Source organism: Ostrea edulis, chromosome 4 (assembly GCF_947568905.1).
Source record: "Ostrea edulis chromosome 4, xbOstEdul1.1, whole genome shotgun sequence".
NCBI lineage: Eukaryota > Metazoa > Mollusca > Bivalvia > Ostreida > Ostreidae > Ostrea > Ostrea edulis.
The window spans coordinates 46,476,865-46,500,163 of NC_079167.1; the positions used below are offsets into that span (position 1 = coordinate 46,476,865).

Sequence of the window (23,299 nt, forward strand, 5' to 3'; positions counted from 1 at the left end):
TGATCGCGGTAGCTCAGTAATATATCGCTTGGTTTGTGGGCGAGAGGTCGTCAGTTCGAGAACCGTTACTGTCATTGCCGCATCAAACCTAAGACATAAACAAAGACAGTGATTGCTCCTTTGCCAAACACTCGGCATTTAAAAGTGAGAATCACGGGTCTTTCCGTAATGACCCTAAAAACAGATATTCCGTATCGCTGCACAGGCGTTGGCACGATAAAGAACCGTCATTGCTACGGCCCTGTGTGCTAAGCACGTCTACAGATGTGGTACATCAGTGACGTTAACTAATGAAATCCCTCGTAACAAATCAAAATAAACATTACCTGGATACAATCCAAATGAAAAATTATACAATGCAAATGGAAAATATGGAATACAAATGGAAAATATAGAATACAAATGGAAAATTATACAATACAAATGGAAATTATACAATGCAAATGAAAAATTATACAATGCAAATGAAAAATTATACAATGCAAATGGAAAATATAGAATACAAATGGAAAATTATACAATACAAATGGAAAAGATCAAATATTGCAACGTTTGACATGCCATAGATGTCAAAGATTAAACAATTTCCAATAATTTCTGTCGGAGCGAATTCATACTAAATTTTTATACGGCAGCGAAATATGTTTTACATGCGTAGTCTATGAATATTTTCTGTGATGAAGATTCGTGGCAAACTTCGATTTTGATAAATAAATTACATAATATATAGAAGTAAGATGGCTTTCTTTGATAACTTTTCCCGGAAACGGATTTCTTAAATATCCATTCACGCTTCATCGGTAGTTGCTAAGCCCCTTTCACACATTCACGGATGAGACGCCGGATCACCCGGATTGACAATCCGTGATGGCCCGTGACAATCCGTCATCACCGTGTACAAACCGTGTATGCATTCGGCGGCGTCCTGGACCATCCGACTTTGTCAAGCCAAACCGTGAAAAAAAAATTAAACATATTTGATCCCCCCCCCCCCCCCGGATCGTCCCTTAAGAAAATCCTCCGTATTGATCCGTGTAGGTACTGTGTACCACCGTGTATCAACTGAGAGGTCCGTGTGTCAACCGAGAAGTCCGTGTAGCCACCGAACTAACTGTGTAAAGCCCGGGATCATCCGTGTACGAAACTTTTCTGCTGAAGAACATGGATGTCTACGATTTGTTCCCGGTAACTACACGGACAGTCAGATAAACGCAGGGAAGAAAGACCGTGATAATCCGTGTATCTCCGTGAAACAACCGTGGATGACCGGCAGAAATCGTGATCCTCCGCACGCCCCGTGATCATGCCGGCACCGACCGCGATTTTTTTCCAGGGGACGTACGGGTAGCTACCATCTAATCCGTAAGGAAACCGACGTTTTCCGTGTCTGCATCGTGATAAGACCGTGTTGACACCGATATTACGACGTCACAAAACACTGGATCACTCCGGATGACTAGAATTTTTGATAAACGAAGACTTGTACTTTTTTCTTTTGCATGAAGTTATAAGGAATGAATTCATCTGGGGCATATTTGCAATATACACTGATTTAGGCCAGTTTACGCTTTATATAGGTCCTGATACGCTTTGCGGATTATAAAGCATAAACTGGCCCAAACTAGGTTTTATCGCATAATATGCCCCCAAATTAAATTAATTCCTTAAATCCAATATGTTCAAATCATTTATTCTACACCCTGAATTTTCCTACAAATATATACTTCTACCATTCCATTCAAACTTTTCAATTACAAACAAGCTTTACAGTGCCTAGATATAGACCAACTAATACATAATCCATCTGCGTGTTCTTGTTCTTCCTCTTCTTTCAACAATAGTCCAGCTGGACATACATTTATCATTACTGGTGATGTTGATATAGTTGCCATATATCAACATATGCCAATACAACCTATCATTGAGTGAAATGCTGTCTGACGTGTTTCATACCAATTGTTAGGCCGTTCTTTACTTATTGATTTTGACTACGGGTTACTCGATTTACCTGATCAAGATATAGAGCTCACGGCAGGTTTGACCGGTCGACAGGGGATGGTTACTCCTTCTAGGCACCTGATCCCACCTCTGGTGTCTCCAGGGATCCGTGTTTGCCCAACCCTTAATATTGTATTCCTTGTGGAAGTTATAAGATTGATCACTGTTCGTTGTTTTCACCTTTTTATTGACACAGTGTTACTAATGTATTCTTATTTTCAGACAAATAATTCAGAAAGAAGGTATATTGCAAACCTTATTCAGTTCGTTCCATAGATCGTCTGTTTTTGCATTTCCCCACCGGAAGGCCTTCAGGTAATTCTATGAATAACAAAAAAGTTTATTTGATATTGAGGTTTTTTTTTTCTATATACAGAGTGATTTACGAATTAATAATCTCCCATTATCAACTTTGTTTCATTAAGTCAAGTTCATTTATTTTCACTCACACCATCCATCGGTGGTACAGATACAGATAGTTTATTACCAAATTGCCAAATAATGGGCCCCTAGGGACATAGACATTATAAAAATTGAAATTTAGTACAATATGTTTGAACAACAACGGACGATGCATAGGGAACATACTGTTATATAGATAAAAGATATTGCTATTGTATCTATATATCCATTTCAATAAATAACTAGTTCTAATTGTAACGGGGACCGTTACATATGTTCCCCAAACCTCCCCCAATTAAAAAGTGATGTCATTGTAAACCTATCATTTTATTTTAGCCTTTAATTATATGTAGTACATTCAATATGGTCATTTCAGTTCCAAAAACTGAAAGAAAGCGTTGCACGTGCATACGTACACGCACACGCGTGTATGATTCCGAACTTTTGTTGATGTCATTTAACAGGCATTTGTATTATATACCCATAATATGAATGTCATAACGTTTCCATCAAATATAAGGAAGTTATAGCAATTTTAAAATCGTCCAATCAGAATTCACCACACATGCATGCACGTGCTGAGCAGTAATTTTAACCACAGCAATTTGTAAGGAGTACCAAGACACATCTAAACCCCTAATATCAATAGAATTTAATGAAAAACAAAAACGTTATCGTCCTTTAAAAACTGAACATTTGAAAATCGATGCACGCGCATGCGTGCGTGCGTTGGCATTTTTTGTTACAGGAATATATAGATACATATATTATCTACCTATACTGTGAATATCATCTTATTCGCTTCATAAATAAGATAGTTACAAACATTTTAGTATTATCCAATCAAAATGATGAGCACGTGCATGCACGTGCAAATTGGTAATTTTGACTATGGGAATCAGTTAAGGGTCTCAATATCTACCTATGATATGAACATCAAGCCCTTTCATTGAACAGCAAAAAAGTTAGACTGATTCCAAAGTTAGTGTACAAATTTTGTAATGCACGTGCACGCGCATGCACGAGCGTGCAGACAAAATAACTATTATTTTTCATATCTACAAATGATATACTATCATCCTATTTAGGTTTCATATCGATCCCTTTAATATTCTGATTTTCCACTTTTTGTACCAAAATTGCAGTGCACGTGCAGACAAAATGACTATCGTTCTGCACATCTACAAACGCTATACTATCATCCTGGAAAGTTTCATATTGATCCCTTTTGTAGTTTCTGAGAACACTACCGGACAAAAAAGTACCGGAGAAAAAGAATAATAACTAGAAACTTGTTGCCATGGCAACAAGACGGTCTTCCGTTCTTTACGTGTCCAGTAGATAACTTTAAATTCTTCATTTGTTATAAAGTGGGGAAAAAATATTCGAGTACTCTGGGAGACCCGCCCGCATGAAAATCCACCACGCTAACCATTAGGCTAGCAAGGACCTCGCTTCAAAATGAAAATTACGAATATCTAGAGTTTGGTTTGATCAATTTAAAAACAAATATCATATTCAGCATTCTATAAAGAGTCTCTATTTATCTTACCTCTATCAAAGAAAAACATTAAAAAACAAAAAATTTGAAATAATCCATTTTTTAAATTCGCTTCCGGTAGCGACCGGAAGTGATAACAACGTACGAAATAGTGAATCTGCAAATCTATAAGTCATGTTCTATCATCTCTAATAAGTCTCCAGTTCATATTTTTAGCCGTTCCTGAGATCACTCGCGGACAAAGTTCCATTTGAAAATCAGAAAATTGTCCATAACTTGGAACCGAAATAGAATTTGCCCAATTCTTTTTGTGATAAACAAAGTTCATAATAAAGTGCATTTTTCCTGAAAGTTTCACTGAAAACCACTGTATAGTTTTCGAGAAAACTCCTGCACAAAATTTGGTAAAAAAAAAATTTAATAATAATAACTAGTTCTAATTGTAACGGGGACCGTTACAGATGTTCCCCAAACCTCCCCCAATTAAAAAGTGATGTCCTTGTGAATCTATAGGAAAAAAATCATTTTATTTTAGCCTTTAATTACATGTAGTACGTTCAATATGGTCATTTCAGTACCAAGAAATGAAAGAAAGCGTTGCACGTGCATACACGCGCACGCGTGTACGATTCCAAATTTTTCTTGATGTCGTTCAACAGGCATTTGTATCATCTACCCACAGTATGAATTTCATAACCTTTCCACCAAATATAATGAAGTTAAAGCGATTTTAAAATCGTCCAATCAGAATTCAGCACACGTGCATGAACGTGATGAGGAGTAATTCTAACCACAGCAATTTGTAAGGAGTACCAAGACACATCTAAACCCCTAATATCAATATAATTTGATGAAAAACAAAAACGTTATCGTTCTTTAAATATTGAACATTTGAAAAACGTTGCACGCGCATGCGCGTGTACGTTGGCATTTTTTGTTACAACAAAATATAGATACACATATTGTCTACGTATGCTGTGAATATCATCTCATTCGCTTCATCAATAAGATAGTTACAGACGTTTTAGTACTATCCAATCAAAATGAAGCACACGTGCATGCGCGTGCAAATTGGTGATTTTGACCATGCAAATCAGTTAAGGATCTCAATATCTACCTATGATATGAATATCAAGCCATTTCAACGAAGAACAAAAAAGTTAGACTGATTCCAAAGTTAGAGTACAAATTTTGTAATGTACGTTCACGCGCATGCGTGCGCGTGTAGACAAAATAAATATTATTTTTGATATCTACAAATGATATACTACAATCCTATTTAGGTTTCATATCGATCCCTTTAATATTCTGATTTTCCATTTTTTGTACCAAAATTGCAGTGCACGTGAGCGCGCGTGCATGCACGTGCAGACAAAATGACTATCACTATGCACATTTACAAACGCTATACTATCATCCTGGAAAGTTTCATATCGATCCCTTTTGTAGTTTCTGAAAACACTACCGGACAAAAAAGTACCAGAGAAAAAGAATAATAACTAGACACTCATTACTAGTAATGAGTAGGTCTTCCGTTTGTTCACTTCCGGTAAAGAGTTTTCTGATCCTACGAAAACCATTCAAATATATCAGAGAGTGTACTTGAAGAATAAGTGAGAAATGTATTATCGAATTTTTTACTCATTTCTTGTAACTTCTGGTGACGACCGGAAGTACTATTCAGATGTGTTTTCCTATGAATGACAGTGACTCTTTACTGTCTATATTCCCTGAAAATTTCACGTCTCTATCTGAAAGAGTTCTCAACAAAAAGAAGTACATTGTAGACTAAAGAAAGAAAAAGTAGTTGGTAACAACCGACCGGAAGTCAATTTAGAAAAACAAAATAGTCAAAACTCTAGAAGTTGATACTGTTCTTAAGACATGTGAAAATCATATGAAAGACTTCAAATATAAGCGAGATTTATGGGGACAAAGAGACGAAAAGTAAAAAAGTATTTTATCAAGAAACTGGAAGTAGTCGTTTTGACTACCGACGGGGTCAATATTCTTTTGACACTTTGAAAGAGACTTAATAAACAAGTATAGGTTTCACTTTAAAAGAATTTTTTTTGAAATTTACGATTATTTCAATCACTTCCGGTGACGACAGGAAGTGACGGTCGACATGCTCAACACCCTATTGCGTCCTTACAAACGGAGATTGATCATCCCTGAATATTTAATGAACCTATCTTTTACCCTTTCCAAGAAAAATGCTGGACAAAATCTTGTTTGAGAAACAGGAAATCGGCCATATTTTCCGACCGGAAGTGAATTTTGGAAAAACAAAAATAACCACAGCAAAATCATTTCATAAGACATTCCTGAAAATTTCAAGAAAATCTATCCAGCCATCTCTAAGAAATCACTCGAAGAAATCGGAAAATCGACATTTTTTCAAATACTTCCGGTATAGACCGGAAGTGACGGACAAAAAAATTCAATGTATGTGTACAATGGACTAATGTTGGTTGATCAACTCTACAAGTTTAAAGCGTGTATCTATATTCATTATTGAGAAACTGAAAAAACAAGGTTTCAATATGTCCACCCCATATCTCACGACCGGAAGTGAATTTTACAAAAATATTAAAGGCTACTTTAGACATTTATAGTGTCTATAACATATGTAAAATTCAAATTATTAACTTTTTTAATGAACGAGATTTATGGAACTGAAAAATGAGAGAATGAATAGTCTATCTTTGATATAACCGGAAGTTGGAGATTCAACTTCCGGTGGGGTCAACATTTTTTGAGAATTAGAACGAGACCTAATAAACCGATATAGGTTTTAATTTGCGGGAAAAAAGTTTGAAATTTATGATTCATTTAATCACTTCCGGTGACGACCGGAAGTGACGGCCGACATTATTAACCCCCTATTACACGCCTACAAAGTGAGATCTATTAACTCTAAAAAATTTGGTGACTCTATCTTTTACGGTTTCTGAGAAAAACGCTAGACAACGAAAAGAGCTAATAAGACGTATTTGCCGACCGGAAGTGAATTTCATAAAAACATTTGAGGTTACTCTAGAAATTTATAGTAACTATAATATATGTAAAACTCAACTCATTAACTAGTTTCATGACCGAGATTTATGGCACTGAAAAATGAGAGAATGAATAGTCTTTCTCTGATATAACCGGAAGTTGGAGATTCAACTTCCGGTGAGGTCAATACTTTTTGAGAATTGCAACAAGATATAGTAAATCGAAATAGGTTTCAATTTGAAAGAAAAAAGTTTGAAATTGATGATTCCTTTAATCACTTCCGGTGACGACCGGAAGTGACGGCGACAAAAAATATTACGTGCATGCACCATAGAGAAGATAGATCTATCATCTCTGAAAGTTTCATTCGATTATCTTTAGTCGTTTTCAAGTTTACCCCCGGACAAAGTTTCTTTCAAAAACCGGGAAATCGGACGTATCTGACGAACGGAAGTGAATTTTGAAAAAATGAAAAAAATGCCTCGAGGTACCATCGTTGTCTATAATCTGTGAAAGTTTCAGGAAAATCCATCCAACGGTCTCGGAGACGAAAGGGAAAATAATAATAATAACTAGAAACTCATTACTAGTAATGAGTAGGTCTTCCGTTTGTTCACTTCCGGTAAAGAGTTTTCTGATCCTACAAAAACCATTCAAATATATCAGAGAATGTACTTTAACAATAAATGAGAAGTGTATTATCGAATTTTTTACTCATTTCTTGTAACTTACGGTGACGACCGGAAGTACTATTCAGATGTGTTTTCCTATAAATGACAGCGACTCTTTACTGTCTATATTCCCTGAAAATTTCACGTCTCTATCTGAAAGAGTTCTCAACAAAAAGAAGTAGACTAAAGAAAGAGAAAGTAGTAGGTTACTACCGACCGGAAGTCAATTTTGAAAAACAAAATCATCAAAACTCTAGAAGTTGATACTTTTTATTAAGACATGTGAAAAACATATGAAAGACTTCAAATATAAGCGAGATTTATGGGGAGAAAGAGACAAAAAGAGAAAAGGTATTTTATGAAGAAACCGGAAGTAGTTGTTTTGACTACCGACAGACTCAATATTCTTTTGACACTTTGAAAGAGAGTTAATAAACTAGTATAGGTTTCAATTTGAAAGAAAAAGTTTGAAATTTGCGGTTCCTTCAATCACTTCCGGTGACGACAGGAAGTGACGGTTCAACCCCCTACTGCACGCTTATAAACGGAGATTGATTATCCCTGAATATTTGATGAACCTATATTTTACCTTTTCCAAGAAAAATACTGGACAAAATTCCTTTTGAGAGACAGAATATCGGCCATATTTTTCGACCGGAAGTGAATTTTGTAAAAACAAAAATAATTATAGCAAGGTCATTTCATAAGACATTATTCCTGATAATTTCAAGAAAATATATCCATCCATCTCTGAGAAATCACTCGAAGAAATCGGAAAATCGACATTTTTTAAAACACTTCCGGTATAGACCGGAAGTGACGGACGAAAAAATTGAATGTATGTGTACAATGGACTAATGTTAGTTAATCAACTCGACAAGTTTCAAGCGTCTATCTATATTCATTATTGAGAAACTGAAAAAACAAGGCTTCAAAATATCCACCCCATATCTCACGACCGGAAGTGAATTTTACAAAAATATTTAAGTATACTCTAGACATGTATAGTGTCTATAACATATGTAAAATTCAAATCATTAACTTGTTTTATGACCGAGATTTATGGCACTGAAAAATGAGAGAATGAATAGTCTTTCTTTGATATAACCGGAAGTTTGAGATTTAACTTCCGGTGGGGTCAACATTTTTTGAGAATTAGAACGAGACCTAGTGAACCGATATAGGTTTCAATTCGAAAGAAAAAAGTTTGAAATTGATGATTAATTTAATCACTTCCGGTGACGACCGGAAGTGACGGCCGACATTCTTAACCCCCTACTGCACGCCTACAAAGTAAGATCTATTAACTCTGAAAATTTGGTGACTGTATCTTTAACCGTTTCTGAGAAAAACGCTGTACAACGAAAACAGCTAATAAGCCGTATTTGCCGACCGGAAGTGAATTTTACAAAAATATTTTACGTTACTCTAGACATTTATAATGACTATAATATATGTAAAACTCAACTCATTAACTGGTTTCATGACCAAGATTTATGGCACTGAAAAATGAGAGAATTAATAGTCTTTCTTTGATATAACCGGAAGTTAAAGATTCAACTTCCGGTGGGATCAACATTTTTTGAGAATTAGAACTAGACCTAGTAAAACGATATAGGTTTCAATTTGAAAGAAAAAAGTTTGAAATTGATGATTTATTTGATCACTTCCGGTGACGACCGGAAGTGACGGCGACAAAAAATATTACGTGCATGCACCATAGAGAAGATAGATCTATAATCCCTGAAAGTTTCATTCGATTATCTTTTGTGGTTTTCAAGTTTACTCCCGGACAAAGTTTCTTTCAAAAACCGGAAAATCGGACGTATCTGACGAACGGAAATGAATTTTGAAAAAATGAAAAAAATCCCTTGAGGTACCATCGTTGTCTATAACCTGTGAAAGTTTCAGGAAAATCCATCCAACGGTTTAGGAGACGAAAGGGAAAAAAAAATAATAATAATAATAATAAACCGTAGAATCACTAGAAGGTCTTCCGTTGGAAACGGAAGACCTTAATAATAACTAGTAATGAGTAGGTCTTCCGTTAGACCACTTCCGGTAAAGAGCTTTCTGTTCCTACGAAAACCATTTAAATATATCAGAAAATAAGCCTTAACAATGAAGGAGAAATGTATTATCGAACCTTTCACTCATTTCTCGTAACTTCCGGTGACGACCGGAAGTACTAGTAAGATGCGTTTTCCTATAAATGACAACGACTCTTTACTGTCTATATTCCCTGAAAATTTCACGTCTCTATCTGAAAGAGTTCTCAACAAAAAGAAGTAGACTAAAGAAAGAAAAAGTAGTAGGTAACTACCGACCGGAAGTCAATTTTGAAAAACAAAATTATCAAAACTTTAGAAGTTGATACTTTTATTAAGACATGTGAAAATCCTATGAAAGACTTCAAATATAAGCGAGATTTATGGGGACAAAGAGACGAAGAGTAAAAAGGTATTTTATCAAGAAACCGGAAGTAGTCGTTTTGACTACCGACAGAGTCAATATTCTTTTGACACTTTGAAGGAGAGTTAATAAACTAGTATAGGTTTCAATTTAAAGGGAAAAGTTTGAAATTTGCGATTCTTTCAATCACTTCCGGTGACGACAGGAAGTGACGGTCGACATGTTCAACCCCCTACTGCACGCTTACAAACGGAGATTGATCATCCCTGAATATTTGATGAACCTATATTTTACCTTTTCCAAGAAAAATGCTGGAGAAAATTCCTTTTGAGAAACAGAAAATCGGCCATATTTTCCGACCGGAAGTGAATTTTGTAAAAAGAAAAATAATTATAGCAAGGTCATTTCATAAGACATTATTCCTGAAAATTTCAAGAAAATATATCGAGCCATCTCTGAGAAATCACTCGAAGAAATCGGAAAATCGACATTTTTTCAAATACTTCCGGTATAGACCGGAAGTGACGGACAAAAAAATTGAATGTATGTGTACAATGGACTAATGCTAGTTGATCAACTCTACAAGTTTCAAGCGTCTATCTATATTCATTATTGAGAAACTGAAAAAACAAGGTTTGAATATGTCCACCCCATATCTCACGACCGGAAGTGAATTTTACAAAAATATTTAAATATACTTTAGACATTTATAGTGTCTATAACATATGGAAAATTCAAATCATTAACTTGTTTTATGACCGAGATTTATGGCACTGAAAAATGAGAGAATGAAAAGTCTTTCTTTGATATAACCGGAAGTTGGAGATTTAACTTCCGGTGGGGTCAACATGTTTTGAGAATTAGAACGAGACCTAGAAAACCGATATAGGTTTCAATTTGAAAGAAAAAAGTTTGAAATTGATGATTCATTTAATTACTTCCGGTGACGACCGGAAGTGACGGCCAACATTCTTAACCACCAACTGCACGACTACAAATTGAGATCTATTAACTCTGAAAATTTGGTGACTCTATCTTTTACCATTTTTGAGAAAAACGCTCGACAACGAAAAAAGCTAATAAGCCGTATTTGCCGACCGGAAGTGAATTTTACAAAAATATTTGACGTTACTCTAGACAATTATAGTGACTATGATATATGTAAAACTCAACTCATTAACTAGTTTCATGACTGAGATTTATGGCACTGAAAAATGAGAGAATGAATAGTCTTTCTTTGATATAACCGGAAGTTGGAGATTCAACTTTCGGTGGGGTCAACATTTTTTGAGAATTACAACGAGATATAGTAAACCAAAGTAGGTTTCAATTTGAAAGAAAAAAGTTTGAAATTGATGATTTATTTAATCACTTCCGGTGACGACCGGAAGTGACGGCGACAAAAAATATTACGTGCATGCACCATAGAGAAAATAGATCTATCATCTCTGAAAGTTTCATTCGATTATCTTTAGTGGTTTTCAAGTTTACCCCCGGACAAAGTTTCTTTCAAAAACCGGAAAATCGGACGTATCTGACGAACGGAAGTGAATTTTGAAAAAATGAAAAATATGCCTCGAGGTACCATCGTTCCCTATAACCTGTGAAAGTTTCAGGAAAATCCATCCAACGGTCTCGGAGACGAAAGGGAAAAAAAAAATAATAATAATAACTAGACACGATCTCGTTGCGAGCAACGAGTAGGTCTTCCGTCCGATTTGTTGATGCACTCGGAGTTAAAAAAAAAAAAGACAAATGAGTCCCAATTTAATTTCCGACTTTAAGACACTTTAGATATAATCAATTTTTCATATCATAAGTTTCTGAAGCAAAGTTGCGGTGAAATTCGTTTGAAATTCGACTCTCCAGGCGAGCCATAAGGCCCGCGGGCCTATTTCTTGATGTCATTTGTTAGCCCTCTATAGACTCAACAACTTTAGTTCTATATGTCTTTACAAAATATTTACCTGTAAAAAGTTATTGAGATCGACCGATATCGACAAAAAATCAACTCTACAGGCGAGCCATTAGGACCATAGGCCTATTTCTTGATATCAATCGATAGATCTCGATAAACTGAACAACTTTTGTTCAATATGTCCTTACAAAATATTTACCAGTTACAAGTTTTTGAAATCGACTGATATCGACAAAAATCGACTCTACAGGCGAGCCATGAGGCCCACAGACCCATTTTTTGATATTGATCGATAGGTTATGACACATTGAACAACTTTTGTTCAATAATGCTTTTCAAAAAATATGTCGTTTTAAAGATATGAGGCGTCAAATATTTACGATTTTGGCCCTTAAAATCTCTAATTACGTAACATATGACCTACTTTTTGATTTGATAAGATCAAGCTCGTTGAGATGAACATTTCCGCTTCTACAACTTATTATAAAATATTAATAGTTTCTGAGATATTCTCAAAAACATTTGGACCCTTCTGAACCCCTAATTTAAAGGGCCAGCCCGTTTTGCTTGATATCGTAAGAAAGGCCTTGTCATTTGAAACATTTTTTGCTCAACAAGTATTTAGAAATTCTTTACCGTTCTCGAGTTATCTCTACAAGAAATATTTAGGGGCCAAACTGTAGCTCCCTAACGGGGCCACATAGGGAAAAAACGAAATGTACATATTGTTTAGATTATCATTCTGAACAACTTTTGTTCAATAATGCTTTTCAAAATATTTGTCGTTTTCAAGATATGAGGCGTCAATTATTTATGATTTTGGCCCTTAAAATCCCTTATTACGTAACATATGACCTACTTTTTGATTTGATAAGAACAAGCTCGTTTAGATGAACATTTCCGCTTCAATTACTTATTACAAAATATTAATAGTTTCTGAGATATTCTCATAAACCTTTGGACCCTTCTGGGCCCCTAATTTAAAGGGTCGGCCCCTTTTGCTTGATATCGTAAGAAAGGTCATGACATTTCAAACATTTTTTGCTCAACAAGTATTTAGAAATTATTTACCGTTCTCGAGTTATCTCTACAAGAAATATTTAGGGGCCAAACTGTAGCTCCCTAACGGGGCCACATAGGGAAAAAACGAAATGTACATATTGTTCAGATCATCATTCTGAACAACTTTTGTTCTTTATTGCTTTTCAAAATATTTGTCGTTTTCGAGATACAAGGGGTAAAAAATTTATGGTTTTGGCCCTTAAAATCCCTTATTACGTAACATATGAGCTAAATTTTTATATGAATAGATTTGGATTGTTGAGATGAACATTTTTTGTTCTTTGACTTATACCAAAATATTAACGATTTTTGAGATATTTGATGTAGACTTTGAGCCCTTCTAGATCCCTAATTGAAGGGGCTAGCCCCTAAATCTTGATATTTTCGAAAAGATCTCGTAAATGTGCACAACTTTTGTTCTACATGTCTTAACAAAATATTTGCAAGAAAAAAGATATTGGAGATCAAAGGTCAAAAATCGCCGAAATCGGCGAAAAATTTTGGCATCCATTTTTTCAGGTCCAGGCGAGCGTTTAGGCAAATCGCCTCCGGTAAAATCGAATCCCCCACAAATCTTCTAAAATGTTTACTCTAGCTTCAAAACTAACGGAGGAGATGTGTGGACAACAAGGCCCTTCAAAAAGTCACTAAAAGAGAGATAACTCCTGACCGGAAGTGACGTCAAGCACGAAATTTTGCAAGCAAAGTCTCGTCACCAAAAGACATCTTTCCTGAAAATTTCGTGAAAATCGATCGAGAAATGGCTGAGAAAAACGCGTGTACTACCAAGGAAAATAATAATAATAATGAAGAAGAAGAAGAACGCGAACAATAATAGCAAGGTCTTCCGCAGGAGACGGAAGACCTTAATAATAATAATGAAGAAGAAGAACGCGAACAATAATAGTAAGGTCTTCCGCAGGAGACGGAAGACCTTAATAATAGAGGAAAAGAAACATAAGAATCACTATAAGGTCTTCCGTTGAGACGGAAGACCTTAATAATAAACAGTAGAATCACTAGAAGGTCTTCCGTTGGAAACGGAAGACCTTGATAAACAGTAGAATCACTAGTAGGTCTTCCGTTGGAAACGGAAGACCTTAATAAGAAACGGAGCAAAAACAATATGTCTCCGACACTTTGTGTTCGGAGACATAATAAGAATAACGAGCTATAACTGTGTTGGGATGCCAATACGAATGTCTCAGAACACCTCCCCATGTCAGAAATACTTTTTGATGCCATATATGCACTCAGGATCCTCCAAAAACCCTAGAAACTAAATTTGGTTGAAATCCGACGGACTTGTTTTTTGGCCGACATTTTCATCAATGGCAGACATTTTGAAACATTTGAAAATAGATTGGAAGGGAATACTGATGCTAGAAATGAGCTGTGGACCCTCCATTTACCCCAGAACCCAAATGTTGTACAGATTTTAACACTTTCAAATATTTCGGTATATGGCGGCTATTTTGAAAATGGCGGCTCAAAAAAAAATTTTGATGGGGGAAATGGACTCGGGGTCACTAAATTACCCTAGAAATGGAATTTGGATGAAGTCCGACAACCTTGTGTTTTTGACGTTTTTTGACCGCCATCTTGAAATGGCGGCCATTTTCAAAATATGAAAAGTTGATTGCACCCTCCTAGTGACCCTTTATCAGCTCACAAAGTTTGAAGTGGATCTGTCGAAGCACTTTCACAAAATCGCGGAGACAAATTTCTCACTAAAGAAGAGGAAAAATAAGAAGAAAATAATAATAGGAACTAGAAATGATATCGTTGCGAGCAACGAATAGGTCTTCCGTCCAATTCCTGACGAGATAGGATCTTGACTGGGAGAATTCAATTAGTGAAGAACGACTATACATGAAAGAAATAAACATGTACATGTAAGACGTGATTTATCAATTATAAACAATTTCAGTTTCGTTTTATTCACTTTCAAGTATCTCGAGAGTCCATAAAACGACTAAAAATGCAACATTGACCTCGTAGGAACCCAAACTAAAAATTTCCATGAAAATACTGAGTTTTCGGACAACTTCCGGTTTCAAACAACCAACTTCCGGTGGAAATGGTATGACCTTTTACACTCTATTAAATAATGTTATCAGCATTAGAATGTTTAAAAAATGAATAATTACATATTTTTAAGGTACTTCCGGTGGATGACAGAAGTGACAGCAACAAAATTGAAACACGTATGTCACATCTACAAGTCATAATTTAACATTCCTGAAAGTTTCAAGGCTCAATCTTTGATTATTTATGAGAAAACGCCTGGAGAAAAAAACCCACCGGAAATCGTAGACACGAACGGAAGTGAATTGGAAAAACAACAACAATTCACTATACTCTAAAGTTGGATAATGTCATTTATACATGTGAAAATCATATCACACACCTGATTTATAAGCGAGATATATGATAGCAAAGAAGTAACAATTTTTCGAAGTTTTTCTATAAAAACCGGAAGTTGCTAGTTAAAGTTCCGGTAAGTCTAACATTTTCTGAAACGCCGAAAGAATCCTAATTAATCTATGTAAGTTTTGTTTCAAAAGCATACATTTGAAATTTGCCATTTCTTTTGTTCACTTCCGGTGACGGGCGGAAGTGACGGATCGCAATGAAAAACCTTATTACAAAGCTACTAATCACCATCTATCATCCCTGAAAGTTTGAAGACTCAACCTTTAACCGATTTTGAGAAAACGCGCAGACAAAATGTCACTTGAAAAACGGAAAGTCGGCGGTAACTTTCGACCGGAAGTGAATTTTAAAATAGTGTTAAAGGGTACCCTACATATGAATAATGTCAATAATATTTGTAAATATCGTATTAAAAACTTGATAAATAAGCGAGATATACGAGGACAAAAAAAACAATTTTTTCGAAGTGTTTCTCTCAAAACCGGAAGTTGTTGGTTAAATTTCCGGTAAGTCTAGCATTTTCTGAAACGCCGAAAGAGACCTAATTAATCTATGCAAGTTTTGTTTCAAAAGCATAATTTTGAAATTTGACATTTCTTTTGTTCACTTTCGGTGACGACCGGAAGTGACGGTTCGCAATGATAACCCTTATTAGAGAGCTACATGTCACCATCTATCATCCCTGAAAGTTGCAAGACCCAATCTTTAACCGTTTATGAAAAAACGTCTGGACAAAATGACATTTTAAAAACTGAAAATCGCGTGCACAAAATCGGTAAGAAAAAGAACAATAACTAGAAACTTGTTGCCATGGCAACAAGAAGGTCTTCCGTTCTTTCCGTGTCCAGTAGATCACCTTAAATTCTTCATTTGTTATAAAGTGGGGGGAAAAAATTTCGAGTAATCTCGGGGATTGAACCCGGGTCGCCCGCATGAAAATCCACTACGCTAACCATTAGGCTAGCGAGGACCTCGCTTCAGAATTAAAATTACGAATATCTAGAGTTTGGTTCAATCAATTTAAAATCAAATATCATATTCAGCATTCTATAAAGAGTCTCTATTTACCTTACCTTTATCAAAGAAAAACATTAAAAAACAAATAAGTTGAAAAAATCCATTTTTTAAATTTGCTTCCGGTAGCAACCGGAAGTGATGACGACGTACGAAATAGTGCTAACGCAAATCTATAAGTCATGTTCTATCATCTCTAATAAGTCCCCAGTTCATATCTTTAGCCCTTCCTGCAGATCACCCGCGGACAAAGTTTCATTTGAAAATTAGGAAATTGTCCATAACTTGGAACCGAAATGGAATTTTCCCAAATTTTTTTGTGATAAACAACTTTCATAATATAATGCATTTTTCCTGAAAGTTTCACTGAAAACCACTGTATAGTTTTCGAGAAAAATTTGGTCCAAAAAATAGTAATAATAATAACTAGAAACTCATTACTAGTAATGAGTAGGTCTTCCGTTTGTTTACTTCCGGTAAAGAATTTTCTGATCCTACAAAAACCATTCAAATATATCAGAGAGTGTACTTTAACAATAAATGAGAAGTGTATTATCGAATTTTTTACTCATTTCTTGTAACTTCCGGTGACGACCGGAAGTACAATTCAGATGTGTTTTCATATGAATGACAGTGACTCTTTACTGTCTATATTCCCTGAAAATTTCACGTCTCCATCCGAAGAGTTCTTAAGAAAAAGAAGTAGACTAAAGAAAGAAAAAGTAGCAGGTAACTACCGACCGGAAGTCAATTTTGAAAAACGAAATTATCAAAACTTTAGAAGTTGATACTATTTTTAAGACATGTGAAAATCATATCAAACACTTCAAATATAAGCGAGATTTGTGGGGACAAAGAGACAAAAAGTAAAAAAGTATTTTATCAAGAAACCGGAAGTAGTCGTTTTGACTACCGACGGGGTCAATATTTTTTTGACATTTTGAAAGAGACTTAATAAAGTAGTATAAGTTTAAATTTAAAAGAAAAAGTTTGAAATTTACGATTATTTCCATCACTTCCGGTGACGACAGGAAGTGACGGTCGACATGCTCAACACCCTATTGCATGCTTACAAACAGAGATTGATCATCCCTGAATATTTGATGAACCTATCTTTTACCCTTTCCAAGAAAAATGCTGGACAAAATCTCGTTTGAGAAACAGAAAATCGGCCATATTTTCCGACCAGAAGTGAATTTTGGAAAAACAAAAATAACCACAGGAATGTCATTTCATCAGACATTATTCCTGAAAATTTCAAGAAAATCTATCCAGCCATCTCTGAGAAATCACTCGAAGAAATTGGAAAATCGTCATTTTTTTCCAATACTTCCGGTATAGAGCGGAAGTGACGGACGAAAAAATTGGAAGTATGTGTACAATGGCCTAATGCTAGTTGATCAACCCTACAAGTTTCAAGCGTCTATATATTTTCGTTATTGAGAAACTGAAAAAGGAAGGTTTGAATTTGTCCACCCCCTATCTCACGACCGGAAGTGAATTTTCGAAAAATATTTGACGTTACTCTAGACATTTATAGTGTCTACAATATATGTTAAATACAAGTCAAACACTTGTTTTGTAAACGAGATTTAAGGCATTGAAAAAGGAGAATTTGAAATGTTTTTCCTTAATTACTGGAAGTCGACGTTTCCACTTCCGGTGGGGTCAGCGGTTTTCATACTCCAAAAGATGCCTGATAAAGTGGTATAGGTTTCGATTCAACAACTACAACTTTAATTTTTCGATTCTTCTTATCACTTCCGGTGACGACCGGAAGTGACGGTCGACATTTTCAACCCCCAACTGCACGCCTACAAAGTGAGATCTATCAAGTCTGAAAATTTGGTGACTCTATCTTTTACTGTTTCTGAGAAAAACTATGGACAAAATCTCTTCTAAAAAAACGGAAATTGGACATATCTAACGACCGGAAGTGAATTTTGAAAAAATGAAAAAAACACCTGGGGGTATTTTCATTCTCTATCATCCCTGAAAATTTCAAGAAAATCCATCCAGCCATCTCTGAGAAATCGTGCCGACAATAAAAGGGGAAAAAATAATAATTATAATAAAAAATCATTACTAGTAATGAGTAGGTCTTCCGTTAGACCACTTCCGGTAAAGAGCTTTCTGTTCCTACAAAAACCATTTAAATGTATCAGAAAATGTGCCTTAACAATGAATGAGAAATGTATTATCGAATTTTTTACTCCTTTCTCGTAACTTCCGGTGACGACCGGAAGTACTATTCACATACGTTTTCCTATAAATGACAGTGGCTCTTTACTGTCTATATTCCCTGAAAATTTCACGTCTCTATCTGAAGAGTTCTGAAGAAAAAGAAGTAGACTAAAGAAAGAAAAAGTAGTAGGTAATTACGGACCGGAAGTCAATTTTGAAAAACAAAATTATCAAAACTTTAGAAGTTGATACTTTTATTAAGACATGTGAAAATCATATGAAAGACTTCAAATATAAGGGAGATTTATGGAGACAAAGAGACGAAAATTAAAAAGGTATTTTATCAAGAAACCGGAAGTAGTCGTTTTGACTACCGACAAAGTCAATATTCTTTTGACACTTTGAAAGAGACTTAATAAACTAGTATAGGTTTCAATTTAAAGGAAAAAGTTTGAAATTTGCGATTCTTTCCATCACTTCCGGTGACGACAAGAAGTGACGGTCGACATGCTCAACCCCCTACTGCACGCCTACAAACGGAGATTGATCATCCCTGAATATTTGATGAACCTATATTTTACCTTTTCCAAGTAAAATGCTGGACAAAATTCCTTTTGAGAAACAGAAAATCGGCCCTATTTTCCGACCGGAAGTGAATTTTGTAAAAACAAAAATAATTATAGCAAGGTCATTTCATAAGACATTATTCCTGAAAATTTCAGCCATCTCTGAGAAATCACTCGAACAAATTCGGAAAATCGACATTTATTCAATTACTTCCGGTATAGACCGGAGGTGACGGACAAAAAAATTGAATGTATGTGTACAATGGACTAATGTTAGTTGATCAACTCTACAAGTTTCAAGCGTCTATCTATATCCATTATTGAGAAATTGAAAAAACACGTTTTGAATATGTCCACCATATATCTCACAACCGGAAGTGAATTTTACAAAAATATTTAAATTCACCCTAGACATTTATAGTGTCTATAACATATGTAAAATTCAAATCATTAACTTGTTTTATGACCGAGATTTATGGCACTGAAAAATGAGAGAATGAATAATCTTTCTTTGATATAACCGGAAGTTGGAGATTAAACTTCCGGTGGGGTCAACATTTTTTTGAGAATTAGAACCAGACCTAGTAAACCGATATAGTTTTCAGTTTGAAAGAAAAAAGTTTGAAATATATGATTCATTTAATCACTTCCGGTGACGACCGGAAGTGACGGCCGACATTCTTAACCCCCTACTGCACGCCTACAAAGTGAGATCTGTTAACTCTGAAAATTTGGTGACTCTATCTTTTACCGTTTCTGAGAAAAACGCTGGACAACGAAAACAGCTAATAAGCCGTATTTGCCGACCAGAAGTAAATTTTACAAAAATATTTGAGGTTACTCTAGACATTTATATTGACTATAACATATGTAAAACTCAACTCATTAACTAGTTTCATGACCGAGATTTATGGCACTGAAAAATGAGAGAATGAATAGGCTTTCTTTGAGTTGAAGATTCAACTTCCGGTGGGGTCAACATTTTTTGAGAATTAAAACAAGATATAGTAAACCGAAATAGGTTTCGATTTGAAAGAAAAAAGTTTGAAATTGATGATTCCTTTAATCACTTCCGGTGACGACCGGAAGTGACGGCCGACATTCTTAACCCCCTACTGCACGCCTAAAAAGTGAGATCTATTAACTCTGAAAATTTGGTGACTCTATCTTTTACCGTTTCTGAGAAAAACGCTGGACAAGATATCTTGTAAAAAGACGAAAATTGGACATATCTTGCGACCGGAAGTGAATTTTGAAAAAATGAAAAAATGCCTCGAGGTACCATCGTTCTCTATAATCTGTGAAAGTTTCAGGAAAATCCATCCAACGGTCTAGGAGACGAAAGGGAAAATCATAATAATAATAACTAGACACGATCTCGTTGCGAGCAACGAGTAGGTCTTCCGTCCGATTTGTTGATGCACTCGGAGTTAAAAAAAAAAAAAAAAAGAAAGACAAATGAGTCCCAATTTAGTTTCCGACTTTAAGACACTTTAGATATAATCAATTTTTCATATCATAAGCTTCTGAAGCAAAGTTGCGGTGAATTTCATTTGAAATTCGACTCTCCAGGCGAGCCATAAGGCCCGCGGGCCTATTTCTTGATGTCATTTGTTAGCCCTCTATAGACTCAACAACTTTAGTTCTATATGTCTTTACAAAATATTTACCTGTAAAAAGTTATTGAGATCGATCGATATCGACAAAAAATCAACTCTACAGGCGAGCCATTAGGACCATAGGCCTATTTCTTGATATCAATCGATAGATCTCGATAAACTGAACAACTTTTGTTCAATATGTCCTTACAAAATATTTACCAGTTACAAGTTTTTGAAATCGACTGATATCGACAAAAATCGACTCTACAGGCGAGCCATGAGGCCCACAGACCCATTTTTTGATATTGATCGATAGGTTATGACACATTGAACAACTTTTGTTCAATAATGCTTTTCAAAAAATATGTCGTTTTAAAGATATGAGGCGTCAAATATTTACGATTTTGGCCCTTAAAATCTCTAATTACGTAACATATGACCTACTTTTTGATTTGATAAGATCAAGCTCGTTGAGATGAACATTTCCGCTTCTACAACTTATTATAAAATATTAATAGTTTCTGAGATATTCTCCAAAACATTTGGACCCTTCTGAACCCCTAATTTAAAGGGCCAGCCCGTTTTGCTTGATATCGTAAGAAAGGCCTTGTCATTTGAAACATTTTTTGCTCAACAAGTATTTAGAAATTCTTTACCGTTCTCGAGTTATCTCTACAAGAAATATTTAGGGGCCAAACTGTAGCTCCCTAACGGGGCCACATAGGGAAAAAACGAAATGTACATATTGTTTAGATTATCATTCTGAACAACTTTTGTTCAATAATGCTTTTCAAAATATTTGTCGTTTTCAAGATATGAGGCGTCAATTATTTATGATTTTGGCCCTTAAAATCCCTTATTACGTAACATATGACCTACTTTTTGATTTGATAAGAACAAGCTCGTTTAGATGAACATTTCCGCTTCAATTACTTATTACAAAATATTAATAGTTTCTGAGATATTCTCATAAACCTTTGGACCCTTCTGGGCCCCTAATTTAAAGGGTCGGCCCCTTTTGCTTGATATCGTAAGAAAGGTCATGACATTTCAAACATTTTTTGCTCAACAAGTATTTAGAAATTATTTACCGTTCTCGAGTTATCTCTACAAGAAATATTTAGGGGCCAAACTGTAGCTCCCTAACGGGGCCACATAGGGAAAAAACGAAATGTACATATTGTTCAGATCATCATTCTGAACAACTTTTGTTCTTTATTGCTTTTCAAAATATTTGTCGTTTTCGAGATACAAGGGGTAAAAAATTTATGGTTTTGGCCCTTAAAATCCCTTATTACGTAACATATGAGCTAAATTTTTATATGAATAGATTTGGATTGTTGAGATGAACATTTTTTGTTCTTTGACTTATACCAAAATATTAACGATTTTTGAGATATTTGATGTAGACTTTGAGCCCTTCTAGATCCCTAATTGAAGGGGCTAGCCCCTAAATCTTGATATTTTCGAAAAGATCTCGTAAATGTGCACAACTTTTGTTCTACATGTCTTAACAAAGTATTTGCAAGAAAAAAGATATTGGAGATCAAAGGTCAAAAATAGACGAAATCGACGAAAAATTTTGGCATCCATTTTTTCAGGTTCAGGCGAGCTTTTAGGCAAATCGCCTCCGGTAAAATCGAATCCCCCACAAATCTTCTAAAATGTTTACTCTATCTTGTGTAGAAATTTCAAGACTCTAGCTTCAAAACTAACGGAGGAGATGTGTGGACAACAAGGCCCTTCAAAAAGTCACTAAAAGAGAGATAACTCCTGACCGGAAGTGACGTCAAGCACGAAATTTTGCAAGCAAAGTCTCGTTACCAAAAGACTTCTTTCCTGAAAATTTCGTGAAAATCGATCGAGAAATGGCTGAGAAAAACGCGTGTACTACCAAGGAAAATAATAATAATAATGAAGAAGAACGCGAACAATAATAGTAAGGTCTTCCGCAGGAGACGGAAGACCTTAATAATAATAAAAGAAAAGAAACATAAGAATCACTATAAGGTCTTCCGTTGAGACGGAAGACCTTAACTAGAAATGATCTCGTTGCGAGCAACGAATAGGTCTTCCATCCAATTTCTGACGAGATAGGATCTTGTCTGGGAGAATTCAATTGTTGAAGAACGACTATACATGAATGGAATAAACACCTATTTTTTTTTTAAAAACAGTGATAAACATATACATGTAAGACGTGATGTATCAATTACAAACAATTTCGGTTTTGTTTTTTTCACTTTCGAGTATCTTGGGAGTCCATAAAACGATTGAAAATTCCACACTTACCGTGTAGGAACCCACACTAAATATTTCGGTGAAAAATGCAGTGTTTCGGGACAACTTCCGGTTTCGAACAACCAACTTCCGGTGGAAATGGTATGACATTACACTCTATTAAATAATGTTATGAGCATTTGAATTTAAAAAAAAAATGAAAAATTACATATTTTTAAGGTACTTCCGGTAGATGACGGAAGTGACGGCAGGAAAATTGAAACACGTATTTCACATCTACATGTCACCATCTA

The 23,299-nt window shown here is 35.3% G+C and overlaps 1 protein-coding gene across 1 annotated transcript in view; it reads right to left on the bottom strand.

Moving 5' to 3' along the window:
* The window catches only part of LOC125670998 (glutamyl aminopeptidase-like), a 288,688-nt gene that overhangs the window by 69,429 nt on the left and 195,960 nt on the right, over positions 1-23,299 (bottom strand). Inside the window, exon 9 of the mRNA XM_048906475.2 lies at positions 2,254-2,319. Within this exon, the coding sequence (XP_048762432.2) occupies positions 2,254-2,319 (66 nt within the window). The remainder of the gene's footprint in view (positions 1-2,253; positions 2,320-23,299) is intronic.